General features: G+C 47.1%; 1 protein-coding gene and 3 non-coding genes across 4 annotated transcripts in view; 2 read left to right on the top strand and 2 right to left on the bottom strand.

The window, feature by feature from the left end:
* LOC148665241 (zona pellucida sperm-binding protein 3-like) overlaps positions 1–21,011 on the top strand; it is a 39,198-nt gene extending 18,187 nt beyond the window's left edge. Inside the window, exons 2-9 of the mRNA XM_088630928.1 lie at positions 18,908–19,188; positions 19,290–19,405; positions 19,481–19,600; positions 19,919–20,036; positions 20,235–20,335; positions 20,413–20,486; positions 20,658–20,840; positions 20,920–21,011. Coding sequence (XP_088487054.1) covers positions 18,908–19,188; positions 19,290–19,405; positions 19,481–19,600; positions 19,919–20,036; positions 20,235–20,335; positions 20,413–20,486; positions 20,658–20,840; positions 20,920–20,927 — 1,001 coding nt within the window. The 3' untranslated portion in view covers positions 20,928–21,011. The remainder of the gene's footprint in view (positions 1–18,907; positions 19,189–19,289; positions 19,406–19,480; positions 19,601–19,918; positions 20,037–20,234; positions 20,336–20,412; positions 20,487–20,657; positions 20,841–20,919) is intronic.
* Positions 681–752, top strand: trnap-agg (transfer RNA proline (anticodon AGG)). The gene has a single exon. It is a non-coding gene; the product is annotated as a tRNA-Pro (tRNA).
* Positions 1,511–1,583, bottom strand: trnaa-agc (transfer RNA alanine (anticodon AGC)). Its single transcript has one exon. It is a non-coding gene; the product is annotated as a tRNA-Ala (tRNA).
* LOC148665242 (U1 spliceosomal RNA) lies at positions 2,797–2,966 on the bottom strand. The gene has a single exon (XR_015938669.1). It is a non-coding gene; the product is annotated as a U1 spliceosomal RNA (small nuclear RNA).
* Positions 21,012–25,723: the final 4,712 nt, after the last annotated feature.

Raw genomic sequence — 25,723 nt, 5'->3', positions numbered from 1 at the left:
TACACACACCGGAAAGTTTGCCTCACATGGATTTCAGTCGCCCGTTCCCTAATCTTTAGACGCCCTCTGCTGAATGTTGCATTTGCCTTTTGATCTCACCGATACATTTTTGGTCTGTTTCTGTTGCGAGTCCGTCTTTCAGATCTCACCTAGCACAAGTCTCTGTGGCTGAAGTGGCCTCTCTGCTTCAGCATCGTGCCCTCACTCAGCCATTAAAAATGTCACTCGGACTTCTGACATGCTGACATGAAATGTCAAGAGAGAGGGGCGGAGTGACGCTTAAGCCAGAGAGAAGATGAAAAGGGGGCGTGGCTGCGAAACGCTTGACAGCTGTACGATGCTCTCCATGTAAGGCGGGACCACAGGCTAAAGGACACCTTTCGGCACATCAAGTTCTAAGCACACACCTGGAGGATGCGGGAATTGATCCTGCTATCTCCCACATGCAAAGCAAGCGCTGTACCATACAAGCCAACCCCCCTCGCTGGGACTTATGCCTCGGCGTCACCTAGTGCCGCTTGTTCCCCTCTTACCGGGCACAGTTCACTGCCCTTCGTCTGCAAGGCAGTCGTGTAATTGCAGCTTTCTTGACTTATTGATGAAGGTCTGACTGGACGAGCGAATGGCGCCTCTCCCCATCCTCAAGCTCGCTGACAGATTGAAATGGAAAGTGCTGCTGTGGCTCGTTGGTCTAGTGGTATGATTCTCGCTTAGGGTGCGAGAGGTCCCGGGTTCAACTCCCGGACGAGCCCTCGTGTGCTCTTTTCCTCCTCTTCCACAAGACTGGGAACTGATATCCACATCACTTCGCAGCGTCTGCTTATGGCAAACGATGGAATGTGACTAATGACTGAACGAGCCTGGTGAATTCTCATCACGTGGCACAATGAGAGCGTGCAGTCAGCTGTCCAAGGCGGCAACCTCATTGCTCGTTCAAAAGAACACGTACTGAAAACTCATCACCACTGTGTCGTAGATGAGCACCGCGATCGCTTGTTGTCATGCGTCCTTACTTGGGAAATGCAGAAGCAAAAACTGCCCTCTCTCAGCCACCGAAACGTGTGCGGCTCGCCTTGCGCTCTCCGCGCCTCACATATTTGTCGAGCTGTCTGCTCTTCTTTCTGTTGAAGTAATCAAGTTACGGGGCGTCCTGCAGCCTATGATGTTCTCACTGAGAGCTTTCAAGATTTGAAGGAAAACTACGAGCTTGATGGCTCAAGTCGAACGAATGTGATTGTTAAGCAATCGATGATCAAAAGCACGTCTTCTAACAATTCGTGAGAGTATTATCAGCACTGTTTTCACTCGGATATACTTTTCACTTGCTAAGCTGACAAATTGGACGAGAAAATGCCGGAGACGCACTCAGTGCAGACTGAGGTTGGGAAGGAGCTGTGGCCCTTCAACGCTTGACAACTGAAGGACATTCTCTCCGCAACGGAGGAGCACCTGTCAGAAGTCGCAGAAGCTAAACAAGAGCACCGGGCTTCCGGAGATCCAAACTCAGACCTGGAGGATGCGGGCATCGATCCCACTACCTCTCGCATGCTAAGCGAGCGCTCTACCATTTGAGCTAATCCCCCTCGCTTCATGCTTCTCGGCATCATGTCTTACCGCCTCTGCCCCTCTTACCGGGCACCGCCCACTGCCCTTGGTCTGCAAGGCAGTCCTTTCAAGTGCGATGACGACGCTGAGACCTTCGTTGCCTATTGTACGAGCTGAACTTTTGTGCTCATCAATTCAACGCTCTTTCCATCCACTCATCTTGTCTTTTGACGCTTCGTGTTTTGCGCTCCTTTGACTATCGGCATATCGGGTGACTGCAAACACTGAAGTTCTTGCTTACGGAGTGTGGAACATTGTTTTCAAGTGATCGCTGTTCTGTCATGTTGACGCCGAGTGAATCTTTCTTTGGCAACATGGGCAGGCTGACAGCAGTGCGAGCGAAAGTAATGGCAAATTTCTTGACTTATTTCTGAATGTGAATGTTCTTTAGAAAAGGGATGCGGCGTTGCTTCTCGCCCGTGTAAAGGTCACGCATTCCAGACGTGGTTATGAGCGAACAGTTGCCGCAAGTGTTTGAAAAGAGCAAGAGAGGAAGCAGCCCTGCCCCGTGTGAGGATCAAACTCAGACCCTTCAGATGATAAGACTGACGCACTACCAATTACGCCAACGAGCCCAGCTGCAGTACACACACCAGAAAGTTTGCCTCACATGGATTTCAGTCACCCGTTCTGAGTATCGCCATCAGGATGCTGGGGCATAAGAAAGCCACACAGACCGCAGGGTGAGCGCTCCCTACTGGTCCCAGTCACACCTCTTGCGTAGCGATCTGCCGGTCTGGTGTGATGCAAATGAGGCCGAATTGCGTCCCGGGACATGCTGCGAATGCGCATTGGCGACTGCAGATGTGTAGGAAACGGCGCGCTCGTTTTCTCGTTTTGCCCACCCAAATTGAGCACGGATACAATAGAGGTACAGCCATTCACTGTTTGACATGTCTGCACTGGTACAGAACCTAGCAATCAGAAAGCGGGTGAAACTGTCTTGAGAATTAGCATACAGTACCGAGGCCCCCATGACCAAATAAAGGCTAACCTCGATAATCAGCCTAAATAATACAGACTACAGCAAAACGTCCGGAAGGAGTAGTGTAACCAGCTTGAAATGCTTCTCCGGACCTCTAACTAAAAGAAACCGGGAACCAGCAGTGGCATCGACTCCTTTCGAACTGGGATCCTATCGCAGCTCGTGGTGTCGTAACTCTTCCGTATCTGATATTGGACCAAGCACATCAGGGGAGAGCGCGAACGCAGTCCCCCACTACCAGAAATTATGCAGTCGAGATTCCCACATTTGGGGAATTTGCAGGGGTCAGCACAGCCGGAGTGCAATGGCCGAGCCTCGCTCTGGGTGAACCGATTTCGATTTTTAAGAACTTTATTTTCTTTTCACAAAAAAATACAGGACATCACAAATTAGAAAGCTTTACATTAATATACATACTAAAACAGTATATTTGATCACATCTCATTACATTTTGACACGGTACCAGTTACATAGCAACAATTTCTTTTTTTCTGGTGCAAATCACATTCTTTACTTAAACATGATAATGTTTTTCACAGTTTGTTGAGATATTGACCTATGCTCTCTATTTCCCACAGATTTTCTGCTTCCTCCCTCCCTTCTCTCCACAGATCTCTGAGGTAATAGTTCTCTCGGGTGATGAACAGGACCAGGCTACCTGCTGCCTTGACTGGGACCTCGATGCCTTTGAACAGCCCCATGTTCCTCACTCTCCACAGGGCGTCTTTCCCACTGTTCACCACGGCCCAGATCCTGTCAAACACGTCAGGAGGAAGTTTGACCGCAGAGATGCCGTATATGACGAAAGCAGCGGTCAGGGTAAATTGGGGCGAGAGAGCTTGCAACCAATCTTCAAACTGTGCCCAGAAGGCCTTAGCAAAAAAGCAGGACCACAGGAGATGGGTCACAGTCTCCTCCTCGCCGCAGCCCACCCTAACGCAGCGAGGGCTGGGGGTGAGGCCCCTACGGTACAAGAAAGTTTGTACCGGTAAGCACTGGTGGACGACACTCCAGGCTAAATCTCTGTGAATGTTGCACAGAAACTTAGAGGATGTGTGTTTCCACACCTTCCTTGTTTGGGCTGATGTTAAAATGCCCACAGGGGTCTGCCTATTGTTCTGGGGTGCAACGAAATCTTACAGTTTTTGGACACTGACATCTCGGAGGGGAATATGGCCAATTGGGTGAGATCTTAGAAAACTTTTAACTGTCCCATAAATTGCAGGGCATATGTCAGAGAGTGGGACATCCAGCTTGGGTCTGACACCCCACACTCTGAACACCTCCCTACCTACCCAGAGCCTGGAAAAAGAAGTCCAGGTACGCGCTGCAGGTGCTGTTGCAAAGCCTCTCAGCACAGAGGCCAGGAAAATGCACAGCAGCTTCGTAGCAATATCTGGGACAGACTTCCCCCCTGAGGGTAGCGGCCTGTACATTATTTCCCTTCTGAGTCTTTCCTGCTTCCCACCCCATAGAAATTGAAACATCAATCTCCTCAGCACCGCCGCAACACGGTGTGGGATTGGGAAGGTAGAAGCCAGAAAATTCAAGACAGGCAAGAGCTCGGCTTTGATGACCAGCACCTTCCCTGTCATGGTGAGGTCTCGGTCCTTCCATTGCATCAGTTTTTTGTTTAAGATTGACAATTTGTTCTGCCAATTTACTGTTCCCATCTCTTCTCCAAAATACACCCCCAGGACCTTAATTCTCTTCTCTTGCAGCCTGAGATCATGTCCTTCTTTTGGCTCCCTCCAGTTCTGATAAAAAATCTCACTCTTAGATTTGTTAATTTTTGCAGAGGAAGCCAAAGAGAAACGATCACAGCACTGCAGAGCTCTGCTAATTGAGGCATTGTCAGAGAGGAGCAGGGTGACGTCATCCATGTATAGAGATGTCTTTACCTCTCCTCCCCCACTTCCAGGCACTGGTATCCCATTAATGGCCTGATCCTGGCGCAAGGCACAGTCTAAGGGGCTCCATAGCCAAAACGAATAACAAGGGGGATAATGGGCAGCCCTGCCTCACCCCTGAACAGACTTCAAAGGGGCGTGATCTATTGCCATTAACCATTACTCTGCTGTTGCTACCTGTGTACAGCAGGTTAATCCACTTTCTCATGATGGGGCCAAACTTCATGTGCTCAAGTACCGATGTTAAGTACTGCCGGTTTAGGCGGTCAAAGGCCTTTTCTAGGTCTACACCTAAAATGCACAGAGGGAGGGAGCGATCCTCTGAGTACAGACAGACATCCCTCAACAAGGCCAGGTTGTCGCTCATCAGGCGTCCTGCTATCCCACAAGTCTGTTCTTTCCCTACCAGTGAGGCCACTACATTTTGTAGGCGCAGGAAAAGGGCTTTGGACAGGATCTTAGTGTCCACGCCTAACAGGCTGAGGGGTCTCCAGTTCTTTATGTCATTCTTTGCTCCTTTCTTAAACAAGAGAGAGATAGTGCCTTCTCTTAAGGAGTCAGGCAGCAATTCTGTCTTGTAGCTTTCCTCGAATAGGAGCAGTAGCGGATCCTGAAGCAGATCCCAAAAGGTGCAATAAAATTCTTTAGGGAGCCCGTCAGCACCCGGAGTTTTCCCCTTCTGTAAGCTCTCCATAGCCTGTCTCAGCTCTTCTACTGTCAAATCCCTCTCAAGTACTTCCCTATCTTCTTCACTCAAAACGTTTTCTAGCTTTGAGGTAAAAAAATGAATTTCTTCATCCTTTACCTCTGTAGAGCTGTACAGTCTTGAGTAGAAGGCCTCGGTGCAGGAGAGGATAGCACTCGGCTCTGTTCTCTCTCGTCCCTCCTCATCAACTACACTTTCCATGACAGACTTGGAGCCTACCACTTTCCTGAAAAAGAAGCGAGTACACTTCTCATTTTCTTCCAAGAACTGCACTCTGCTTCTTAACAGCACTCCTCGACTACTTTCTTCGGCTATGCTCCGGATGTCCTTTTTTAAAAGGGTGATATCCTCGAGCACATCGAAGCCACTGTGCAGCATCGTGTAGAGACGCTGCAGCTGCCTCTGTTTCCTGGCTAGCACTCCTCTCCGTCTGGCAGCAGCCTTCATTCCCTCAGCCATGAAAAAGGCCTTTGTCCTCACCTTCACCTCCTCCCACCACTCTCCTACTGACCCGTACAGACACTGCAAGGACAGCCACTGTGATAGTTTCTCCTTGTAGCGGGATACTACCCCCTCGTTCTCTAGCAGCTTTGTGTTGAGTTTCCAGAGGCCTGGGCCAAAGACAGTCCCGCCCTGGAGTTCCACTCTACACCCTAAAGCTTGGTGATCTGAGAAGAAGACAGGCTGAAGAGTGACCCCAACAACTTTCACTCTCTCTGAGACAAAGCAATAGTCAATTCTGGAGCTGCTATTCCTCCCTGACCATGTATATCCTGCTGTTGTGGGATATATACATCTATATGTGTCTGAGAGTTTAAAGTCTTGAACTAAGTTTTGCAGGGCCAGTGAGCTGGAATCCAATTTTATCGGCCTTTTGGCTAAGATCAAGTTCAAGTGGCATGCCCGCAGTTCCTGTCTTTCCAAAGTTCTAGAAGGCGATCGAAGATCCTGAAGAGTGCTTGAGCTGGTATCGCCCTAGGTTGAGCCTAGGGGGTTAAGGCCAAGCAGCAGCTGAGCTGGGTGGGATCCGGCAGCAACGTTCTCTCTCTCTGCTCTCTCCTCTCCCCTCCCCCTTTCTCTTGCTCCGCCTCCTTGGCCTCTTGGCTGGGAGTAGGTACTCGTGGCCTGCCCGCGGTGCTTGCTTTCTTCCTCGAGACTCGGAAGCACTATCCGCTCCCTCTCTCTCTCTCCTCCTGCGCCTGCACCTAGCTGGGCTTTGCCCACAAGGACAAAGGCCAGGGCTCCCTCGCTGCTCCTTTTTTTTTCTCCTTTCCAGATGGCAGACAAGAAGACACTGATCCGGTTCCACTGGACCAAGAAAACAGAGACGATGCCAACTGCGAAATCCTTTTTCATTACCTTCCTGAGAGAGATCCTGCAGTTGGTGGCTGGAGATCTCTACTGCCTGCAAGACAACAAGGCAGAGAGATACATGGAGGCCTACATGGCCACGGACGCCTCATATGAAAAGGCAACGAAAATGATCAGAGAAAAAGGTAAGCACCCCGGTTTCTCTGATTTCAGGCCGGAGCCTATGAGGAAGACAAACCAGAGGACCATCACAGTCCTCACATACAACCCCTGCGAACCAATGGAACTGGTAACAGCATACCTAGGGAGGTATGTAACTGTGGTGGGCAAACCGACGGAGATCAGGGACAGTTGCGGCGTCTGGAACGGCAAACGCCAGTACTGAGTCCTCCTGAAAGAGGACCCAGAGGGCGTCGACGGTTTCCAGCACCCCCCGGCCCGCTTCAGCATCGGAGCCGACAGGGGGTACCTTTACTACCCCAGGATGCCGGATTTCTGCAAGAAGTGCAGACAGTCCGGCCACAAGGAGAAAACGTGTGACATCGTCAGATGTCACTACTGTAACAAAGAGGGGCACCTGGCAAAAACCTGCCGGCCAGCCAAAAAGTGCGACGGATGCGGCGCCGAGGGACACCTCCTTCACCAATGCAAGGTAAACAAACCTTCGTTTGCGCAGGTGGTGGAAGCCGGCCGGCAGAAACCGGTCTCAAGACAAAGGGAGAGAGGTGAGAACAAAGAACCCGCACCTCCCCCGCAGAGAACCGAAACTGCCGAGGTCACACCCCCAGCCGCACCAGTGTCACAAGATGGCCGCCAGGACGACGGACAAAATGGCTGACCGGAGGAAGGGCCCTCATAACTCCCAGCAAGAAGGGAAAGAGAAAGCGGGAGAAGAGATGCAGGGCAGATCCACCTTCGGAAGGACAAAAGAAAAGAGTGGTAAGGGAGAACCGTTTCCTCGTCCTAGAGGAAACGGAACTTTCTTCCCCCGAGGCCCAGGAACAACCGGAGGAGGCAGCCCAGGAAAAGGAAACCCTCCCCTCCGAGGCCCAAAGATGACAGGAAGTGACAGCCCAGGAAACAGAACCCCCCTCCCTCGAGTCCCACGGACAACAGGAGGAGGCAGCCCAGCAAGAGGTAACCCCCTCCCCCGAGGCCCAGGGACAACAGGAAGAGGCAGCCCAGGAAGTCGGAACCCCCTCCCCCGAGGCCCAGGAACAACAGGAAGAGGCAGCCCAGGAAGTGGAGCCCCCCTCCCCCGAGGCTCAGGAACAACAGGAAGAGGCAGCCCTGGAAGTGGAGCCCCCCTCACCCAAGGCCCAGTAGCAACTGGAGGTCCCCGAAACTCCTGGAGAAAGGAAAGAAAAAAGCCTTCCCGAAGCGGTGGCGGAGAATTTCCTCGAGGAAGATGAGGATTACTTTGAAGCCGCCCTGGAGCCGGGACTGATGGTAGGGCTGGACCTGTCCAGCATGTTTACCTTTCAGTCCCCAGCGAGACCTGGAGGGAGCCCAGCATATTCCCCCCAGGACCCAAGGAGAGGAGTTATATCTAGGCTAAACAGTGCCCAGATGTAGACTCCCAAGTTTTCCACTGTAAGCACAAAGAGAGGAGGTTCAACTTTCACTTGTTTAATCATGACTGTGAAACTTACCTTTCTAACAACTAACGTGAGAGGGCTAAGAGACCTGGTGAAAAGACGGGGAGTCTTTCATGATCTGGCCTCAAAGTCTTTCTCAGTTTGTTTCTTACAGGAGGTCCACCTGAAGGATGAAAGCGACAAGCTGACATTCACCAGGGAATGGACGAAGGGAGAATCATGCTGGAGCGTAGGAGGGGTCCACTCTTCCGGAGTGGGAATCCTCCTCGGAAACCCAGAGATGACGCTGGTTTCCTCCTTCTCGGTGGTGCAGGGCCGGATCCTGGTCGCAGACATCGACTGGAGGGGGCAGAAGTTGAGAGCAATTAACGTCTATGCTCCGATGGAACCCTCTATCCTGAAGGAAGTGTTTGCTGACCTGGCCAGCTGCTGCACCACCAACAGACAGGTGGTGCTTGGCGGGGACTTCAACGTCGACTGGGAGAAGGGGAGCGACGCTAGCTCGGCAGAGCTGGAGTTGCTACTCAAGCAGTTCTCCCTGGTAGACGGTTTCAGACGGTGCCGCCCTAACGACGCCGGAACGACATGGAAAAACTCCCGGGGAGTGTGCAGCCGCCTGGACTACATCTTTCTGCACACGACCTGCTCCCTGGAGTCGGCGATGGTGTCCCCAGAGTGGTATTCCATCCACTAACGCTTGACGATGGTGGCTAACACCAACCTGCTGGCATTCGGTCGCGGGTACTTGAAGCTGAACCGGGAGATACTGGAGGAAGATGACTTCAAGGCACTGTTCCGTAAAGACTACGCGAGCTGGGTCGGAGAGACGGCTACAGCTCCGTGGTTGAATGGTGGTAGTCGGTGAAGGACAGGACCCGAACCCTGGTGCAGATGTACTGCAGATGGAAGGCGGCCAGGGAGAGGAAGGAAGCTGCACGACTCCCATGACAACTAGAGGAGGAGTACAGCTCGGCTAACGGGGGAAGAGCCTTCAATTCAGCCTGGGCACGGGACCTGAAGGAGAGGCTCCGCAAACTCAATCAGGTCCAAGGAGCCCAGAAAAAGAGGGTGATCCATGGCCTGAGACGAGGAGATGGAGAGGAAGTGCTGGACGAGAGCGTCAAGGTAGAAGCGGCCACCGCTTTCTACACGGAGCTCTTTTAAGAAATGCAAACGGAGGTGGAGGCAGGCGATGCTTTTCTGGAGGAGCTGAAGGCACGAGTACTGGAGGAGGTGAGGGAGGACTTGGAGGGTCCGATCGCGGCCGAGGAGCTGAAGGCGGCGCTCTTGTCCATGGAGAATGGCAAGGTGCCGGGGCCGGACGGACTCCCCAAGGAATTCTACACCTGCTTCTGGGACACCCTGGCGGCAGATCTGGTGGAAGTGGCGCAGGAGATCTTCCCCCGGGGGAAACTCGGAGACACCATGAGGGAGGGCATCATCTCCCTGCTCTTCAAGAGCCCTTAGCAGAGACGGTGAGACGGGACCCTGTCATCGATGGCCTGGAGATACCGGGAGGCGCAGGGGGGAAACCCTGAAGATCTCCCAGTACGCCGACGACACGACGTTGTTCCTGAGGTCGGACAGGGGGTTGAGGAGGGCCCTGCAGGTCATGGTGCAATACTCCAGAGCCTCTGGGTCGAAACTCAACCGCCGAAAGAGCAAACTGAAGTTCTTCGGGGCCTGGAAGCACAGGACGATGGCGCCGGAGGGTCTCGAGCTCTGCACGGAGCCCCTCAAAATACTGGGGGTTTCCTTCCAGAGGCAGGACAACGAGACCAACAACTGGACCAAGAGGATCGCCAAGGTGAACGCGAAGCTGGGTCTGTGGAAAACGCGGTCGCTGTCCTACACAGGGAAAGTGATGGTGTTGAAAGCAGACATCCTGCCGGCTTTGGTTTACCTGGCGGTGGTGTACCCGCTGCCGGCCAGACTCAGACGATGGGGTGATCTTCAGCTTCGTCTGGGGCGGCAAGTACGAGTACATCACGAGAAACCGGATGTGTCAGCCGGTCGAGGAAGGGGGTACCAGTACTTTGTCAGGCTGTGGCTCTCCGTCCCGATGATGCACTTGGTCCAGTGGTCAAACACTGGGCTCAAGACAGAGAGGCAACTGGAGTTTTACATCCGCGCTGTCAAGTGGAGCAGGAGGTACAAGGCCACGAGACAGCCAGAGCTCTGCACCAACCACAGAGCCCTGTACAAAGAGGTGAGGGGGCATTTGGTCGCTGACGAAAGGCTGCAGGTTCCCAGGCAAGTCTGGGAAAGGACACAGCCCAAAGAACTTGACAACCAACTTAAGGACGTCAACTGGATGGCTGTACACAAGAGACTGGCTACCAGAGAGGTCCTCTACAGACACTCGATCTCCAGGAATCCGCATTGCCCCCGGGACACGTGTTTTGTCGAGGAGACTCAGGAGCACGTGTTCTGGAGCTGCCCCTTCGCCGAGGCGGTGTGGGGCAGAATGGACAACATTATGCAACTCCTGGGAACGGGTGTGGTGCTTAGTTACCAGTACATTCTGCTGGGGGCTGGCACCCACCGGACTGGACAAGGGGACACAGGACCTGCGGGGGCTGCTGCTGTCCCTCACAAAACAAGGACTGTGGAAGGCGAGGAACACTCTCATCCGGCACAACATAAAGTGGGGGGCGAGGGAGCTGGAGGAGAGGATCCTGGCGGACCTCAGGAGGAGGACGAAGCACCACGTCGCCAAATGGGGTTTCCCCACGGCGAGGGAGCGCTGGAAAGGACTTTGGGCCCTATACAGGGATTAAAGGACAATAGCAAGTGGTAGGTTTGGAGGGACTCTCTTAATTGCGCAAATCCGCCCCCACTTGCAAAGATTGATAACGGACAATCAATCTCCGTTCCGCCGTTGTTTTTTATTACATGGAGTGTTAATATGTGTGAAATGTTCCTTTTGAGATGTTTTTTTTGCGGAATAAAGTATATTTTGTAGAATAAAAAAAATCTTATGACAAGGTTTACAAGTTATCTGTTGAACTACATTCTCATAAGTGTGGTCACATTCCAGGTCATTTGTTTACGTTTTTGTTTCTGGAGTACCTGTTAGATGAAATGTGCTAATATGTAACCTAACTCCAGTGTGAATAACTAGAAGAGGGGAGCAGCTCCATTCCAGACCAAGGGAGCTTTCAGATTGGCTGGGCCAGATCTCTCATTTGCATATCTGATTTGGAAATATAACACTAAACCCCCTTCTTGCATGGATTTAACTTGCACCCAAGAGTCCCCTACTGTGTATTGCTACTTATTTTTTTATGATAAGTGGTGATTACCAGTTGACAGGTTTTATTTGTTGAATTATAAATGGTTTTGTATTATCATCCTGAATGGCCTGTACTCAAGGTTTGGTAGGGTATGTGTTTTCATTTCAATTCTGTATTAATATTAATATTTCTCATACAACATAAATAGGGTCTTTTATGAATAAAAAGATCTTCCACTAGGAAATCTTAATAAAGCTGTGTGCTTCCATACACTCAAGCAGTTTTGATTCCTAATATTTGACCTTAGGTGTGGGAACGGGTCTTTTTTGCCATTTGATTTCCAATTGATCAGCACAGTATAGAAAATAGACCCATAAAGCAACCTCAGCAGTGACAAATGTGCGAAAAGTGATCACTTGTTTTCGCCCGCTTTCAAACTGAAACCCTTTGGTGTGTTAAGAGAATGTGATAACCACTACACTGCGCAAGGTGGGAATGGGTGACTTGTAGAGAGTGTTGAACTTCGAGAAAGGACTTCTCTCAGGAATATATTTCCACATTCTGAAGAGGAAATTTTCTCCATTTCTGTAGTCTGACTTCCTCTTTTGCTAGAGAGCTGTAGAATGTGGAGTCACCTATCCAGCTCTGGGAACAGTGTGTAGATAACAGGTTTGTTACTGCCGGATGAGCACAGTAAATTAATACAGCAGAATAAACACACTGTGAGTATTTGAAGGGAATTAACAATCTTTTACGTCTCGCCATGTTCAATGCTGCTGTCATTTCTGTAATATTGTGATTATCACGTTCATCACACATGCGCAAGATCCCCTGTTTGAAATTGGGCAGAAACAGGTGTCTTTTTATCTTCTCACATTTTGCACTCCTGCCAGTGTTTTATGGATCTTGTTTTGTCTTATTGCAAGAATTCGAATTTCCTGTGTCATTCATGATCACATCAAACAGCCAGCAGATCATGTCACCTTTCAGATAGTCATTCTTTTGCTTCCTAAATTTCCTAGAGACAGGTCTTTTCAGCAGAACTGACAAACGTGGCAAAGCAACCTGATAAGACCAGGTCCTAGAAGTCACTACTCAGTCAGTTACTACTGCCGAAATGCAAGCCCTTCCTCCAGCCTGAAGAAGTTGATCCTACATTACTTATGAAGAAGATGTATCTACCAAACCTCAGAGAGCTGAGCTGGATCACTCCCCTTCTGAATGACGTTGTAGTAACACTCTACCACTCCTCTTCGTGCACTCATGCTGGAACTTTGGGAGGCTACTGCAGACAGCAGAGGTTGGATCGTACACAGAGGTTGAAATAGCTCAGCTGAGAAAGCTTTAGACTGATGCTCTAAAGGTCCCTGGTTCAATCTGGGGTTTTGGCATTTTGTTTCGTTGCGCCATTTGTTCCTCTCTGCAATGCCCTGTGTCCAAAGTCACACTTCCCTTTCTCAGCCTGAATCCCAAACTAGAGTCTTTGTGTCCTTGAGTCCCTCTTTTACCGACACTGATGAAGTACAGAAATAACTTAACATGTTTTGCACTCCTTATGGTGTTTTATGGTGGGACCTGTATTTCTCTATGAATTTCCTTAGTGACAGTCCATTTGTTTTCAATATATTTCTGGTGAAGTTATTACATCAGTCTCCCCTGGTGGCTTGTTTTCATATCCCACTTCTGACAATGACTTTTCTTATGTCACTTTGATGGGAGTACAATTGGAAAAAAAAACTAAAATGTGTGTAGTTGTTTCCATATAAAACCTGTCTTCCATTTTATACAGTATTCCACAGGAGTGAATCAATTCCTTGTTTAATTTTGCAAATGACCCTGCTGTCAAAAAAACTAAATTCCCATGTAGCCAAGGAGTTGCTGAAAAGCAACTTCACTTTGATGTTTTGTGTTGTTATAACTAATTCATCTCCTTTTTAAAAAATAGATTTCTGTAGAAGAAAGGTGTCTCACACTACAGTTTAAATTGTAAACAGGTCATAGAAAAAGCTCCTTAGCTCCCTGTCAGGAATCAAACCCCACTCTCCTGTATGACAGGCAGGGATTCTCACCATGGTTAAATTGCAACCGTAATAATATTGACAACATTAATAAATGCATATATAATTGAAATTGAAAACATATCTAACACAGCATCTTTTCTGGTTATATACCACAATGCATTGCTGATATTTGTTGTTTGCCATTTAGGTTAAATACTGTCATGTTTTTCTCAGCAATCGTCTTTTGATGCGTAAGTATAAATAATGATAATACTATTTGAATACATACAGGTCTTAATATTATTTTGATTAAAAATAGTACGTTAATAAGCAATAAATGGCATATAAAATAGTGTGAAGGTGAAGATTACACAAAATCAACTACAAATGTGGGAATTTTACATTTTTAGGATTATAAATTGCATGTAGCACATTAGCAACACTACAGTAATGCTAATATAACAATAGTGTAAAAAAAATCCTGACCTAATTCCTTACAAATGCTGATACAAAATGTGAATGATTTCAGAGTTTCGGGTATTGGGTCTCCTGATAGAGATCAGAGATGAACTGAGGCATGTGGGAAAGTGTACAGAACTGGTGAACTCCCAATTCCACATCAAGAGGCTGAGCACAATGGAAGAGTCCTGTACACACAAGTGAGTCTTTGACAACATGGACAATCAAAACCTACTGGTATGATATTATATTCTCTCTGTGGTGTAGAAAATATTCACTACTAGTATTATAGGTTACAGATAGGTCATTATGTGACATCTTACATCTGATTAATAGGATCCATCCCTGGCATACATTCTTATTTTTAGTTTATAATGTATAAGCTTGCTAATCTTTTAATGCCAAAATAAAGTGTTTTATAAAAAGCTTCATGTTCTAAGAAATTACTACAACTTTTGAACTTTGAAATATGGCCACTTTGTATTCTAGGACTTAGCAAATACTGCAGAAAAGTGGAGTTAAAATGTGAAAATGTGTAATGGGTATGTCTGATTAGTTGATTAGTGAAGATCCAGTAGTAAAAATAGCTTCTAATATTATTTCTAATATAATATTATTTCCAGATAAACCAACTTTGGAGAGTAGGCAACAGTGATTTCAAAGAAAGTGTGTTCACTTTCTTTGAAAGTGAGGTTAAGGTATTGCTTATAGAAAGCGTGTTAAGGTATTGCTTATAGATTTTTCAAATGTTTTTACATTACATTTTTACTTTGATCAAGTTAAAATATCCATAAAATTTAGCGTAAAGATACCTTGTTAACCACTGAATTTGCAAGGTGTAAAACTGCTAAATTGTCTTTTAAAATATAAGGATTACAGTAGTACATTTGATACTAAATATTTGAGTAAATAAACGTTGAGTGAAAACTCGCTTGAGAAATGTCTAAGCTCAGTCATAATTTGGTTTTCAGACTTAAGACAAATTAACTGATGATGGAATTCAACTTCGCTGGCACAAACCAGAAAGATCAAAGACAAAAGAGGTGCCTGGGAGACACAAATCTTTTTAGAGCAATTAAAGGTACTCTTATTCTATGTTGTACTTTCAAACTTTGGGTACTCTTTAATTAGGACAGACTTTATTGCTCAATTACTATGATGCAAGCTAAACTTAATACACTGATTAAGCTTTGATCTTAGTAAACCTTAATGGTTCTTTTTTGAGATTATATTCAAGAAGAGATTAATCATCATTTGTTGATCATTTGTTCATTTGTTGGAGAACTTGACAATCTTTGACAATTATTATTAAATGAGCATTATACAAATGTGTGTTGATATTTTTAATATGTACCTTAATTGTAATATATATATATAAACACAATTGCTTTGATATGGATGTTCATTTGAAGGATTTGAGGAAACTATCAAGGATTGCAGAACAACCAAAGATACATTTGGGCATCTGCTATTGGTAAAGATGAAAAGTGTGAAGCTTGCATACACGAGAGAAAAAAAAAAGTTCTAATGCACTTCATTAAATTGATGGTGTGCTAAATCAATCGTGCATAAAGTGTACATAGCAGAGGATGGTTTCGATCCATCGACCTCTTGGTTATGGGCCCAGCACGCTTCCGCTGCGCCACTCTGCTGACAGCTGTCATAGTGTGATTCAACACAACTGCTCTATCTTTGCTTTCTAAAAGTGCGCCCGAGATGAAAAGTTTCAACGGTAAACGCAGACGTCACTTTGAGCACTTGGTGTTTTGTAGTACGAATCATCACACGCTGCTCTATATGGGCGTGTCTTCAAGATCGTTGAGAACCAAACCTTCTGCTTTCCGAGGCAACTGATTCGTTGTTAATTCACGAATCTTCAATGAGAATCAGTGAAACGAAAACCCAACACATGTACACACTCGCGTCCTAGCCTGAAAGAAAAATGATGGAAGCATTTGAGGAATAACAAGAGTAGTCTGAACAGCTCCAGTCTATCAACTGCTCTACAAAGTGATCCCTCCATCCACACCCAGTTTATAACACTGAAAATGATTCAGGAAGCACAGCAAAGTTCTAAAAGCAGTGGTTGAAAAGCGTCTAGATACATAAAATGACAACTTCTCAAAAGTAAAACCTTCAGCTTTTAAATATTGTCATCCATATATTTTCGTTTTTCTCTTTTTTACATAACACGCTTTCGAGAAATAGACTGTCTTGTAATGAAGGCTGCATTAGAAAATGTGTATCTAAATTAAAATCGGGTTTATGATTTCTGCGTTTTTCAGCTTTCTTAGCGCTTGGGTCTCGATTCAGATATTGCAATGAAAGCAACAGGGGAGTAAGTTTTCCTTTTCTAAATCAAAGGTGATCTGCTCACAAGGAAGTATAAAAACTTCAGCGTTTACTTTTTGAAGACCGCAAATTGTCGAAACACTATTGCTTCATAAGCTAATAAGTAAGGTTTCTGAGCACGCATTGTATTACTAATGCTGTTATTAATAAAAGATCACATAATGGAAGTAGTCTATTCTTTGTACAACTTTACTTGCCCGCTGAGTAGAGTTTAAAGCAACGGCAGCAGAAGTAGCAGTAATAGCAACAACGTGGTTAGAGTGTCACAATACACTCTATGAAATTATTGCGGCTTCAGATCGTTTTGTTCTGTTGAAGCTGCCTACAGGCTCTGAATTGCTGACATTGGCTGTGATCTTTTTTCAGGTTTCATGAAATTCTTCACATATTTGAAATATTTAATTCGGGTTCGCCTAATACACGGTGCAAACCGTACCTGCAGCAGAATGCTGTGGCACATGAAGCCGTTTTGTTTATCGGTTGTAAGGATTTAGGAGCGTACTACAAATCGAGCAAGCGAAAAGAAAATTAAACAGGAGTCACTTTTTGGATTGCTAATTCATTGTGCTCTGCTCGTCTAGGTTCAAATCCCATCCTTGTCATGGTTAAGGCCTGAGACGTGTGTGTTTTTTCTAAACGGTGTTTGCATTTGTTTCCTCTTTACTCCTGTAAACTCAGGATTTTTTTTTCCTTGGTGGCAACAATACGCTTCTGCAATACAGTAAATGGTAGACTCTACTTTCAAATTAGCTGCACCAGGCATTCGGATACAGAAAAACACAGGGATTTAAAATTCAGGAATATGAATGGCCAATTGCTTACAGCTAGGGTTTTTACGTTTTCTTATTTAGCGATTTGTGTATCAATCATTTAACAATTCATTAAAATGCTAACAATATGTAAAATCAAAACAACAGCACCGTTAAATGCTGGGGAGACAGGTAGTTTTTTTTTTTTCAATCAGATGCCAATCTCTAATGCTGTGTGTGAGAGCTTACGTACCTTTCCTTTTCTCACATTTTCTGACAACTATTCCAAAGGGGCACCCTAATACTTTTTAAAAGTCTGCCTGCATGTTTGATTATTGTCGTTTTATTTAGAAAAAGTTCAATATTGATCATAACTAAAGAAAATTAGGATCACGAATAAAAAAAAGGCTGAAGATGCGAGTCGCTCTTGAATCAGAGCTGGGTGACACGGGCTTCTGTCCTGCTATGATTGTACGATAAGCAGGAGGAATCTCTTCTCTCCTATGGAGCATGAGCTGAATCAGGAGTGAGACATTTCGTATGCTCGTGCATATGTTAACGCATGACCTACATCGTAAAATTAAATTAAAAACTAACATTAAGTTGTCAAAGACATTCATTTAAATACAAACAAGAGACAGACATAGTAATGATTCTACATTAACTTGTACTACATAGTAATGTATCGCAGAATTCCGACTAAGTAACTCAGAATTGCGACTTAGTAACTCACAACTCCGACTTTATATCTCACATTTGCAACTTCGAAATAGCCCATATTTCATTGTCTGTCCTTTTGTCATTGTAACGGATTCGGGTTCTAGCTAGCAAGACCTGGGTTTGAGCCAATACAGTGAGGCACGAAGTAGGGTGGGAGCGGCGAGGGCACAAGCCCTAGAACCCGAATCCGTTACAATAACAAAAGGACAGACGATGAAATATGGGCTATTTCGAAGTCGCAAATGTGAGAGATAAAGTCAAAATTCTGAGTTTTTAGGTCGCAATTCTATGATTCTAAGTCACAATTCTGAGATACCATAGTGCGTTTTTTTTTTACTCCCTGACGGAAACGGGCTTCCATAGGTTCTCAGTGCTGCGAAGCAAAAGCAATCTCTGGAAAATCAGACAAATTATTATCAGATCATGTCAAAAGCTGATCAGTATTTCTTTACTGGGAAGCAAAGAAATGCTTGTATTACACATTTTAATATGACATGCAATTACACATGAAAAATAGTAAAATTATTTTCATTGCGGTACGTGTTGATAGAACAGCCCCCTCGATAAAAGAAAGTGTGGACAGACGTGTCGCATGTTCCGTACTCTGTCTGACAGCGAGTTTAACACACTGTCCTCGGAAATTAGAAACTAATTGAATAATAAATTAATCTGAGCAAATTTTAAACGGTGGGTGATTTAATTCTGTCGAAATTGCGTGGAACTCCTCCGCTGGGGTCAGATACACACGGGAAAGTGTGCAGGCTGCTTCACGGAGTCCCGCCTCAGACTGGAAGCAGGTTCTAATTAGAGGCTGAGAACAATCCGGGTCTCTGTATGTAATTGATTGTGTTGATTGAGCGGTAGTGTGACCAGGTGTGTGGTAGCAGGTCCTGCCAGTATAAAAACCTAGTCACGGCGTTCACACTTTATGCTTTCTTGCTTCAACACAGTTTGATGGTTTACTTATTTTACTTCTGTAGCAATTTAGCGGGACGTTAATTTGGCGATGCGCTCGTTTCTCTTTATGCTGTGCCTGTGCGCAGGGGCTGGGCTCCCCGCACTGATCTCCGCCGGGCCAGCTGGCTGGGACTCTCGGGAATTAGCGCTCCAGGCCGACCTCCCGGCTCCTGAAGACGCAGCCCAGTTGGAAGACTTGAACCTGGCAGATGCGCCCTCCGAAGACCTGTCTGCAAGCGAGAACGACTCGCAGTCCTTGGCTGCCGACTTTCGCCGCCTTCCCGTGTCCAGAGACGCGTACTCGCCCTACTTCGACTAGGAGAAGATGAAGCCGGCAGACGCCCCTTACCCGCCTACATCAAGAGCGTCCTGTTTCCTCCCCAGCGAGGGCGGCAGCCGGCTCGCCCGGCCATCGGGGGCACCCGAGGAGTGGCTGTGTGGTGCGACTCCAGCAGGATGTACGTGAGGGTCAGTCGGCTCCTGTTCGGCTTCAGCTGTCGGCCATCGGAGGTGACCTTGGGCAACTGCAGCGTCAGCCGAACCACACGCAGTTACTTCTACTTCATCTACGGGCTTCACGAGTGCGGCACCGAGCGATCGGTAAGCGGCTCTTCATCTACAGGCAGTGTATCGATGTGAGCTGTAGGGCCAGTATCGGGGTTGCCTTTCCTGGGAATATCCCTTCCTCTGTGACCCTGCAGGTTGTCCAGGGCCGCCTGGTGTACTCCAACACTCTCCGCTATGCCCCGCCCTCCTCCAGTGCACCTGTGCATCGCTTCATTCCCTTCTCTGTGCCTGTCAAGTGCTCCTACAACAGGTAGGCAGGGCTCTGCTGCTGCTGAGAAGCCGCTGGGAAAGTGTCCAGAAGCCCCTCATCCCCTCTGTCCTGCAGGTTCCACTACTCCTACAAGGTTGGCTATGTCCCCACGTGGGCCAGGAGAAGGACCTTCTTCAAGGACCTGAAGAACAAGCACAGCTTTGTCCTGCTCACCACCAACTGTAAGCTCCTTGAGCGAGTGGCTCCACCTGCCTGCAGGGGGTGCTGTGTGCAGGTGTAATGCTGCCTCTCTCTCTCCAGCCCACTGGGTCCGGCTCTCTCCTAAGGATGAGTACTTCCTGGGTCAGCCCATGTACTTCCAGGCCACTGCCTACTTTGCCACAGCGGAGCAGAGGCTGTACATCCACTCGTGTTACGTAACGGAGAAACCAGACCAGCACTCCCAGCCCCGTTTCCCCGTGATCGACAACTTGGGGTACGGCCCCTTCTGGGAGGGGAGGTGGGCAGGAGGCCTGAGAGCCTGCAGGGGTTCATCCTTGTCCTTGTCCCCAGGTGCATGGTGGACAGCAAGGCAGATGGCTGCCTGTCCAGGTTTGTCCCCTCCAAGCAGAAGGATGTGCTCCGCTTCACAATTGATGCCTTCCTCTTCCAGAAGAAGCAGTCCAGGAAGGTACTACTCTCAAAGGCTGCTCAGCCTTCTTGCTCTACTGATCCATTGTCTGCTTTTCCATCCATGATCTAGATGTGAACCAGACTGTGGCAGCTGTAGTGCCTAGAGCTGCCAGCTTGCCTTCACTGATGGCAGAAGGTCCTTCTCTGTCCCTCTATTGGCCTTGATCCCTTAATGCTGTGACTTTCCCTCTTGCAGCATGAAGTGACTGAGCTGTACATGCACTGTGTCATGGCTGTGGCTCCTGCTAAAGCAACACCAGGGACCAAGTCCTGCACCTACAACAGGGAGGCTAAGAGGTACTTCTGCAAGGAGCCTGCTGAGGGTGCTCTGGGACATGCCAGGTGAAGGCTTCACCTGTCCTCCTCTCCTCCAGGTGGGAGGAGCTGTATGGTGACCATGAGGTCTGTGCCTGCTGTGAGTCCAGGTGTGCTGGCAGTCGGAATGAAGGTGGGTCTGGTTCTCTATCCCTTGTGGATGCATCTCTGCCCAAGAGACAACCATGCTTGGACAACTGAGGAATGATCTCATGCTGGACAAAAGGACTGTTTAGGTGAGTAGCATCACTGTGGGTCTCTGGGTATAGCAGATCCCTCACTCCTGGGTGCTGCTTGTCCACAGGTACCAGGAGCCTGGCGACCAGCAGTCGGGTGGCTGTGGCACCAGTAGAAGCTCCTCTGGATGTGGGAGCTGACTGGACTGAGGATGAGGAGGGAGACCCTCAGAGCTCCAGTGAAGATGCTGAGAGCACCAGTGAGGATGTGGAGGGAGCAGAGGACTTTGGAGGTGTTGGCCAGTGGACAGGTAGGGTCTGGCAGGAGGAGCTCCTGTAGGGGTGGGTGTCCTGCAGTTCAGCTGGATTGTTCTCCTTCTTCCTCCCCAGGTGCCTGAATGAAGGCTCCAGCCTGGCCCTTGTGACTCTCCTGCCTCCACTCGCCTTGTAATGGCAACATTTCAATAAAGCTGTGAAAGACCCTTCTGCCTACCCTTGTTTCTTTATGGTTTATAGGTTTGAATGGGGTGGAGGAATTCAAGGGAAGTGAGACCCATTAATCAATGGAAGTATTTGTGGGGGTTCCCCTTTCAAGAATGCTTCCTGTATTGCTGCCAATGAGGACTGAAAAGGGCTGGAGTAATAAAGCATTGTACTGGGGGAAGATGGCCGCACTATTCCTTTGGGCAGGGCAGTGTGACTTTTTTTTACTGTGGGAGAGACAGAGGTGTTCAATATACTGGAAATCCTCCCATTTCCAAGTGGGGTAGTGCTTATGGAGTATGAGTTGCTACTGTAGTGCCCAGTAAGAGTGAGATCTGGTGTCCTATTCTAGGCTGCACAAACTGACTAAAATAAACACAAGGAAGGAATTGTCAACAGGGGCTTGGTGTAAAGTAGGCCTTCCCTTCCTTAGCAGAGGAACAATACTGGTGTGTGAACATCAGTGAATAATGGTACAGTTAGAATCTCGGAGGTCTTGTCTTATGGGTGTTGGTTTCACAGCAGTGGTAGTGGACAGTCGTGAGAAGTACTAGGATTGAGACTAGAGATCCCAGCACTTGATCCGGAAGACAGGTGTTCACAACTACCTCTACCAGCAACACAGAGGGTGTAGATTGAGACTGAACGCTTACTACACAAAGCCTCTCCACTGTTTCAGTGTCCGGTGTCATGGATTTCAAGTGAATCCTAGTCTTCCTTTGTGACTACCTATAATTTGCACAAATCATGATGGCCCACTAAGGCTGTCAATTTTTAGCCCTACTGCAGTGCCCTATTAAAGTTTCAAGGATTTAGAATAAACTATTTTATATAATGGTTCCGAAGGTGGCTTCTCAAAGCACTTGACAGAATTACAATTAGAATACACAGGATAAAACAATTCCAATAGATTGAGGAGAAAAGTAGAAGCGGAGGGGTAAAGAATAGAACCAGTTCAGTAAGGGCTCTTCTACAGAACAAGGTGTTGAGTCTGAATTTGAAGGAGTTTAGGGAAGGTGACTCTGGTATCCTTGGGCAGAGAGTTCCAGAGCTTGGGGGCATAACAGCAGAAGGCCCTGTCACCCATACAGTGTAGACGGGCTTGGGGGACAGTTAGGAGACTAGAATTAGAAGAGCGAAGGTTATGATGTGGGGAGTAGGGTGATAATAGATCAAACTGCTACTGAGAAGCAACTGAAATGTGATGGCATGTTCTACAATTTATGCAAGACGGGTAATGTTAGGATTTTATGGAACAGTGGTAATGGCAGCACTTTGGAGGATCGTTGGTACAATGGCAATGCTCAAGGGTTCATTTCTAATACTGAGGACAATGGGTTATATACCCATCGTTCTTACCAAAGGATAAGAGACCTTTTGCTATATAAAAAGACTCCTTTCCACCACTAATTTATACAGGTTTGGTTCATTTGGGTTTTATCAGTTAAACATTTAATATTGTATTTGTCAGTTTGTTGATGCCTATATATCACAGTGATCTGCACACACATCTTTGACTGAATATGGGCTGCCAAACCTCTCCACCAAACTTATGTATCACGGTAGGTACACAAGAAGTTTCTTTGTAATAACAGGGTTGGTGCCAGTATTCAGATTGGGTCAACTGCAAGGTAAGAACAGTATCACATTAACTGGAGATGATCCAGAGATTAGCATGCAGCTCTGTACGCCAGATTAATACCGATTTGCAACGCGCTCGTCTGCTGATTTAAGTGCCCTGCTCAGTAATCACAATGTTCCCAATTGCAATGAGCCCAAGGAAACAGCTGCTGCCCTCTAGAGGACACTACAGGACAGGAGACAGGACTAAGTACAATTCCTGCAATAGACTAAGCAGTTTAGTGCCAAACTAATGGAACACTGAATCCTATGGGACAGTTCCGAATGTAGTAACAGCTTAATACTGAAATAATATCATAAACACCTCGTGATCTTAAGAATCTGTCGCTGTTAAAAAGTATTGTAATGATAAGCTAAAACTGTACTGCAGCCACAGCACAGTGGACCTGCAGCTCCTGTCCTGATCATACAGAAAGATGTCATCATCATGTAGTGTGCTCTCTGAAGGCACCAGTTCTGTAGGGTTTGGGCATTTACTGGGACAATTATTAATTGGCTCGGCTCGGTGCCAGGCTGTGCTGTGCGGCTTGCGACGGTGCGCTGCTGATGCTCACTGACCAGCTAGTTAGTTTTGGCTTTAACTAGCAAAGTTTATGCACAGGAGAAAAGATGACTGTGGGTCCCAGCAAGTCAGGAAGAGGACCGGTTCGTTCCTGATGATGAGCTAGTTCTGAATAGTGATTAAGCTGTCCACAGTTCTGACCTGTTCACGAGGCTTGCTGCTGATGCTAACCTCGGGTGGATCCTCTGGTTACTCTCTGGCAACCTCCGCTCTAGACTCTTAGAACAAAGGAAAGTTCTGGCACTCGGACACACTGGCCGTTCCGTGGTTGTCCGGGCTGAGTCTCAGGATGGTCAGGAGGCGCGCTGCAAGAATGTCCTGCCCTTGGGAGCCTTCTGCTCCTGGGCCGTCCTGCCCTGGAATTCTCCTTTGAATTCCCTTTAGAAAAGTACACAGAATTCCACAGAATTCTCCCAGGCCCTCTGTGTTGCCTGTTTTTACCTGGAGGAACTTCAGCTCGTTCATTGGCTGAAAGTTCCATGGGCATCAGAGTCCCACGTGGGTTACTTGGCCCTACCAGTCCCTGATTGGTTGATCAAGGTGAGAGATGAGTCACTTACTCCTGACACTTAGGAATGCGGTCCAGATGTCCATCTGGCACTCCCTAGACAGATAGGCGCCAATGGATGACCATTGATCATGATAACCATGCTTAGCTAAGTGCATCCCCCTTTGGGAGCTGTCCCTTATCAAAAGAAAACATCTTTAAATCAGCCTGCATGAATAGCATGAACAGAGAGATGAGGCATCATTTGGGAAAGCACAGAAACACTTAATTCTGTCTTATTAATAAGCCTCACCGCTACACCACACTGGATTATTATTATTGAGAGACAGGATCACTGTCTGTTCCTCAGGCTAAGAAAGGAGATCACACACTGTATTATTATTATTGAGAGGCAGGCTCAGTGTCTCATCCTCAGGCTGGGACAGAAGGTCACACACTGTATTATTATTATTAATATTGAGAGACAGGCTCACTGTTCCTCAGGCTGGGACAGGAGATGACACACTTTATTATTATTATTGAGAGACAGGGTCCCTGTTCCTCAGGCTGGGGTAGGATATCAAACACTGTATTATTAGTATTGAGAGACAGCCTCATTGTTCCCCAGGCTGGGACAGAAGGTCACACACTGTATTATTATTATTAATATTGAGAGACAGGCTCACTGTTCCTCAGGCTGGGACAGGAGATGACACACTGTATTATTATTATTGAGAGACAAGCTCACTGTTCCTCAGGCTGGGACAGTAGATCACACTGTATTATTATTATTGAGAGTCTGGCTCACTTTTCCCCAGGCTGGGACAGGAGGTCACACACTGTATTATTATTATTGAGAGCCAGGCTCACTGTCTGTTCCTCAGGCTGGGACAGGAGATAACAAACTGTATTATTATTATAGAGAGACCTGCTCTTTCCTGACTGTTCCTTAGGCTGGGACAGCAGATCATAATCTGCTTTATTATTATTGAGAGACTGGCTCACTCCTGTCTGTTCCTCAGGTTGGGAAAGGAGATCACATACTGTATTATTATTATTGAGAGACGGGCTCACTGTCTGTTCCTCTTGCTGGGACAGGACATTCCACACTTGATTATTATTATTGAGAGAAAGGTTCACTGTCTGTTCCTCAGGCTAGGACAGGAGATCACACACTGTATTATTATTATTGAGAGACAGGCCCTCTGTTCCTCAGGCTTGGACAGGAGATCACACTGTATTATTATTCTTGAGAGACAAGCTCACTGTTCCTCAGGCTGGGACAGGAGATGACACACTGTATTATTATTAATGAGAGTCTGGCTCACTGTTCCCCAGGCTGGGACAGGAGGTCACACACTGTATTATTATTATTGAGAGACAGGCTTACTGTCTTTTCCTCAGGCTGGGACAGGAAGTCACACTGTATTATTATTATTGAGAGACAGGCTAACTGTCTGTTCCTCAGGCTGGGACAGGAGAACACACACTGTATTATTATTATCGAGAGACCTGCTCTTACCTGACTGTTCCTTAGGCTGTTACAGGAGATCATAATCTGCTTTATTATTATTGAGAGACTGGCTCACTCCTGTCTGTTCCTCAGGTTGGGACAGGAGGTCACACACTGTATTATTATTATTGAGAGACAGGCTCACTATCTGTTCCTCAGGCTGGGACAGGAGATCACACAGTTTATTCATATTATTATTGAGAGACATGCTCACTGTCTGTTCCTCTGGCTGGGGCAGGAAATGACACACTGTATTATTATTACTGAGATACAAGCTCACTGTCTGTTCCTCTGGCTGGGACTGGAGATCACACACTGTTCTATTATTATTGAGAGACATGCTCACGGTTTGTTCCTCAGACTGGGACAGGACATTCCAAACTAGGTTATTATTATTCAAAGACAGGTTCACTGTCTGTTCCTCAGGCTAAGACAGGAGATCACAAACTGGATTATTATTATTGAGAGACAGGTTTACTGTCTGATCCCCAGGCTGGGACAGGGGATC

This window comes from Lepisosteus platostomus, chromosome 5, assembly GCF_059453375.1.
Source record: "Lepisosteus platostomus isolate fLepPlt1 chromosome 5, fLepPlt1.hap1, whole genome shotgun sequence".
NCBI lineage: Eukaryota > Metazoa > Chordata > Actinopteri > Semionotiformes > Lepisosteidae > Lepisosteus > Lepisosteus platostomus.
The sequence above is the reverse complement of the archived record's forward strand: the minus strand, read 5'-3'. Positions and strand labels throughout refer to the sequence as shown.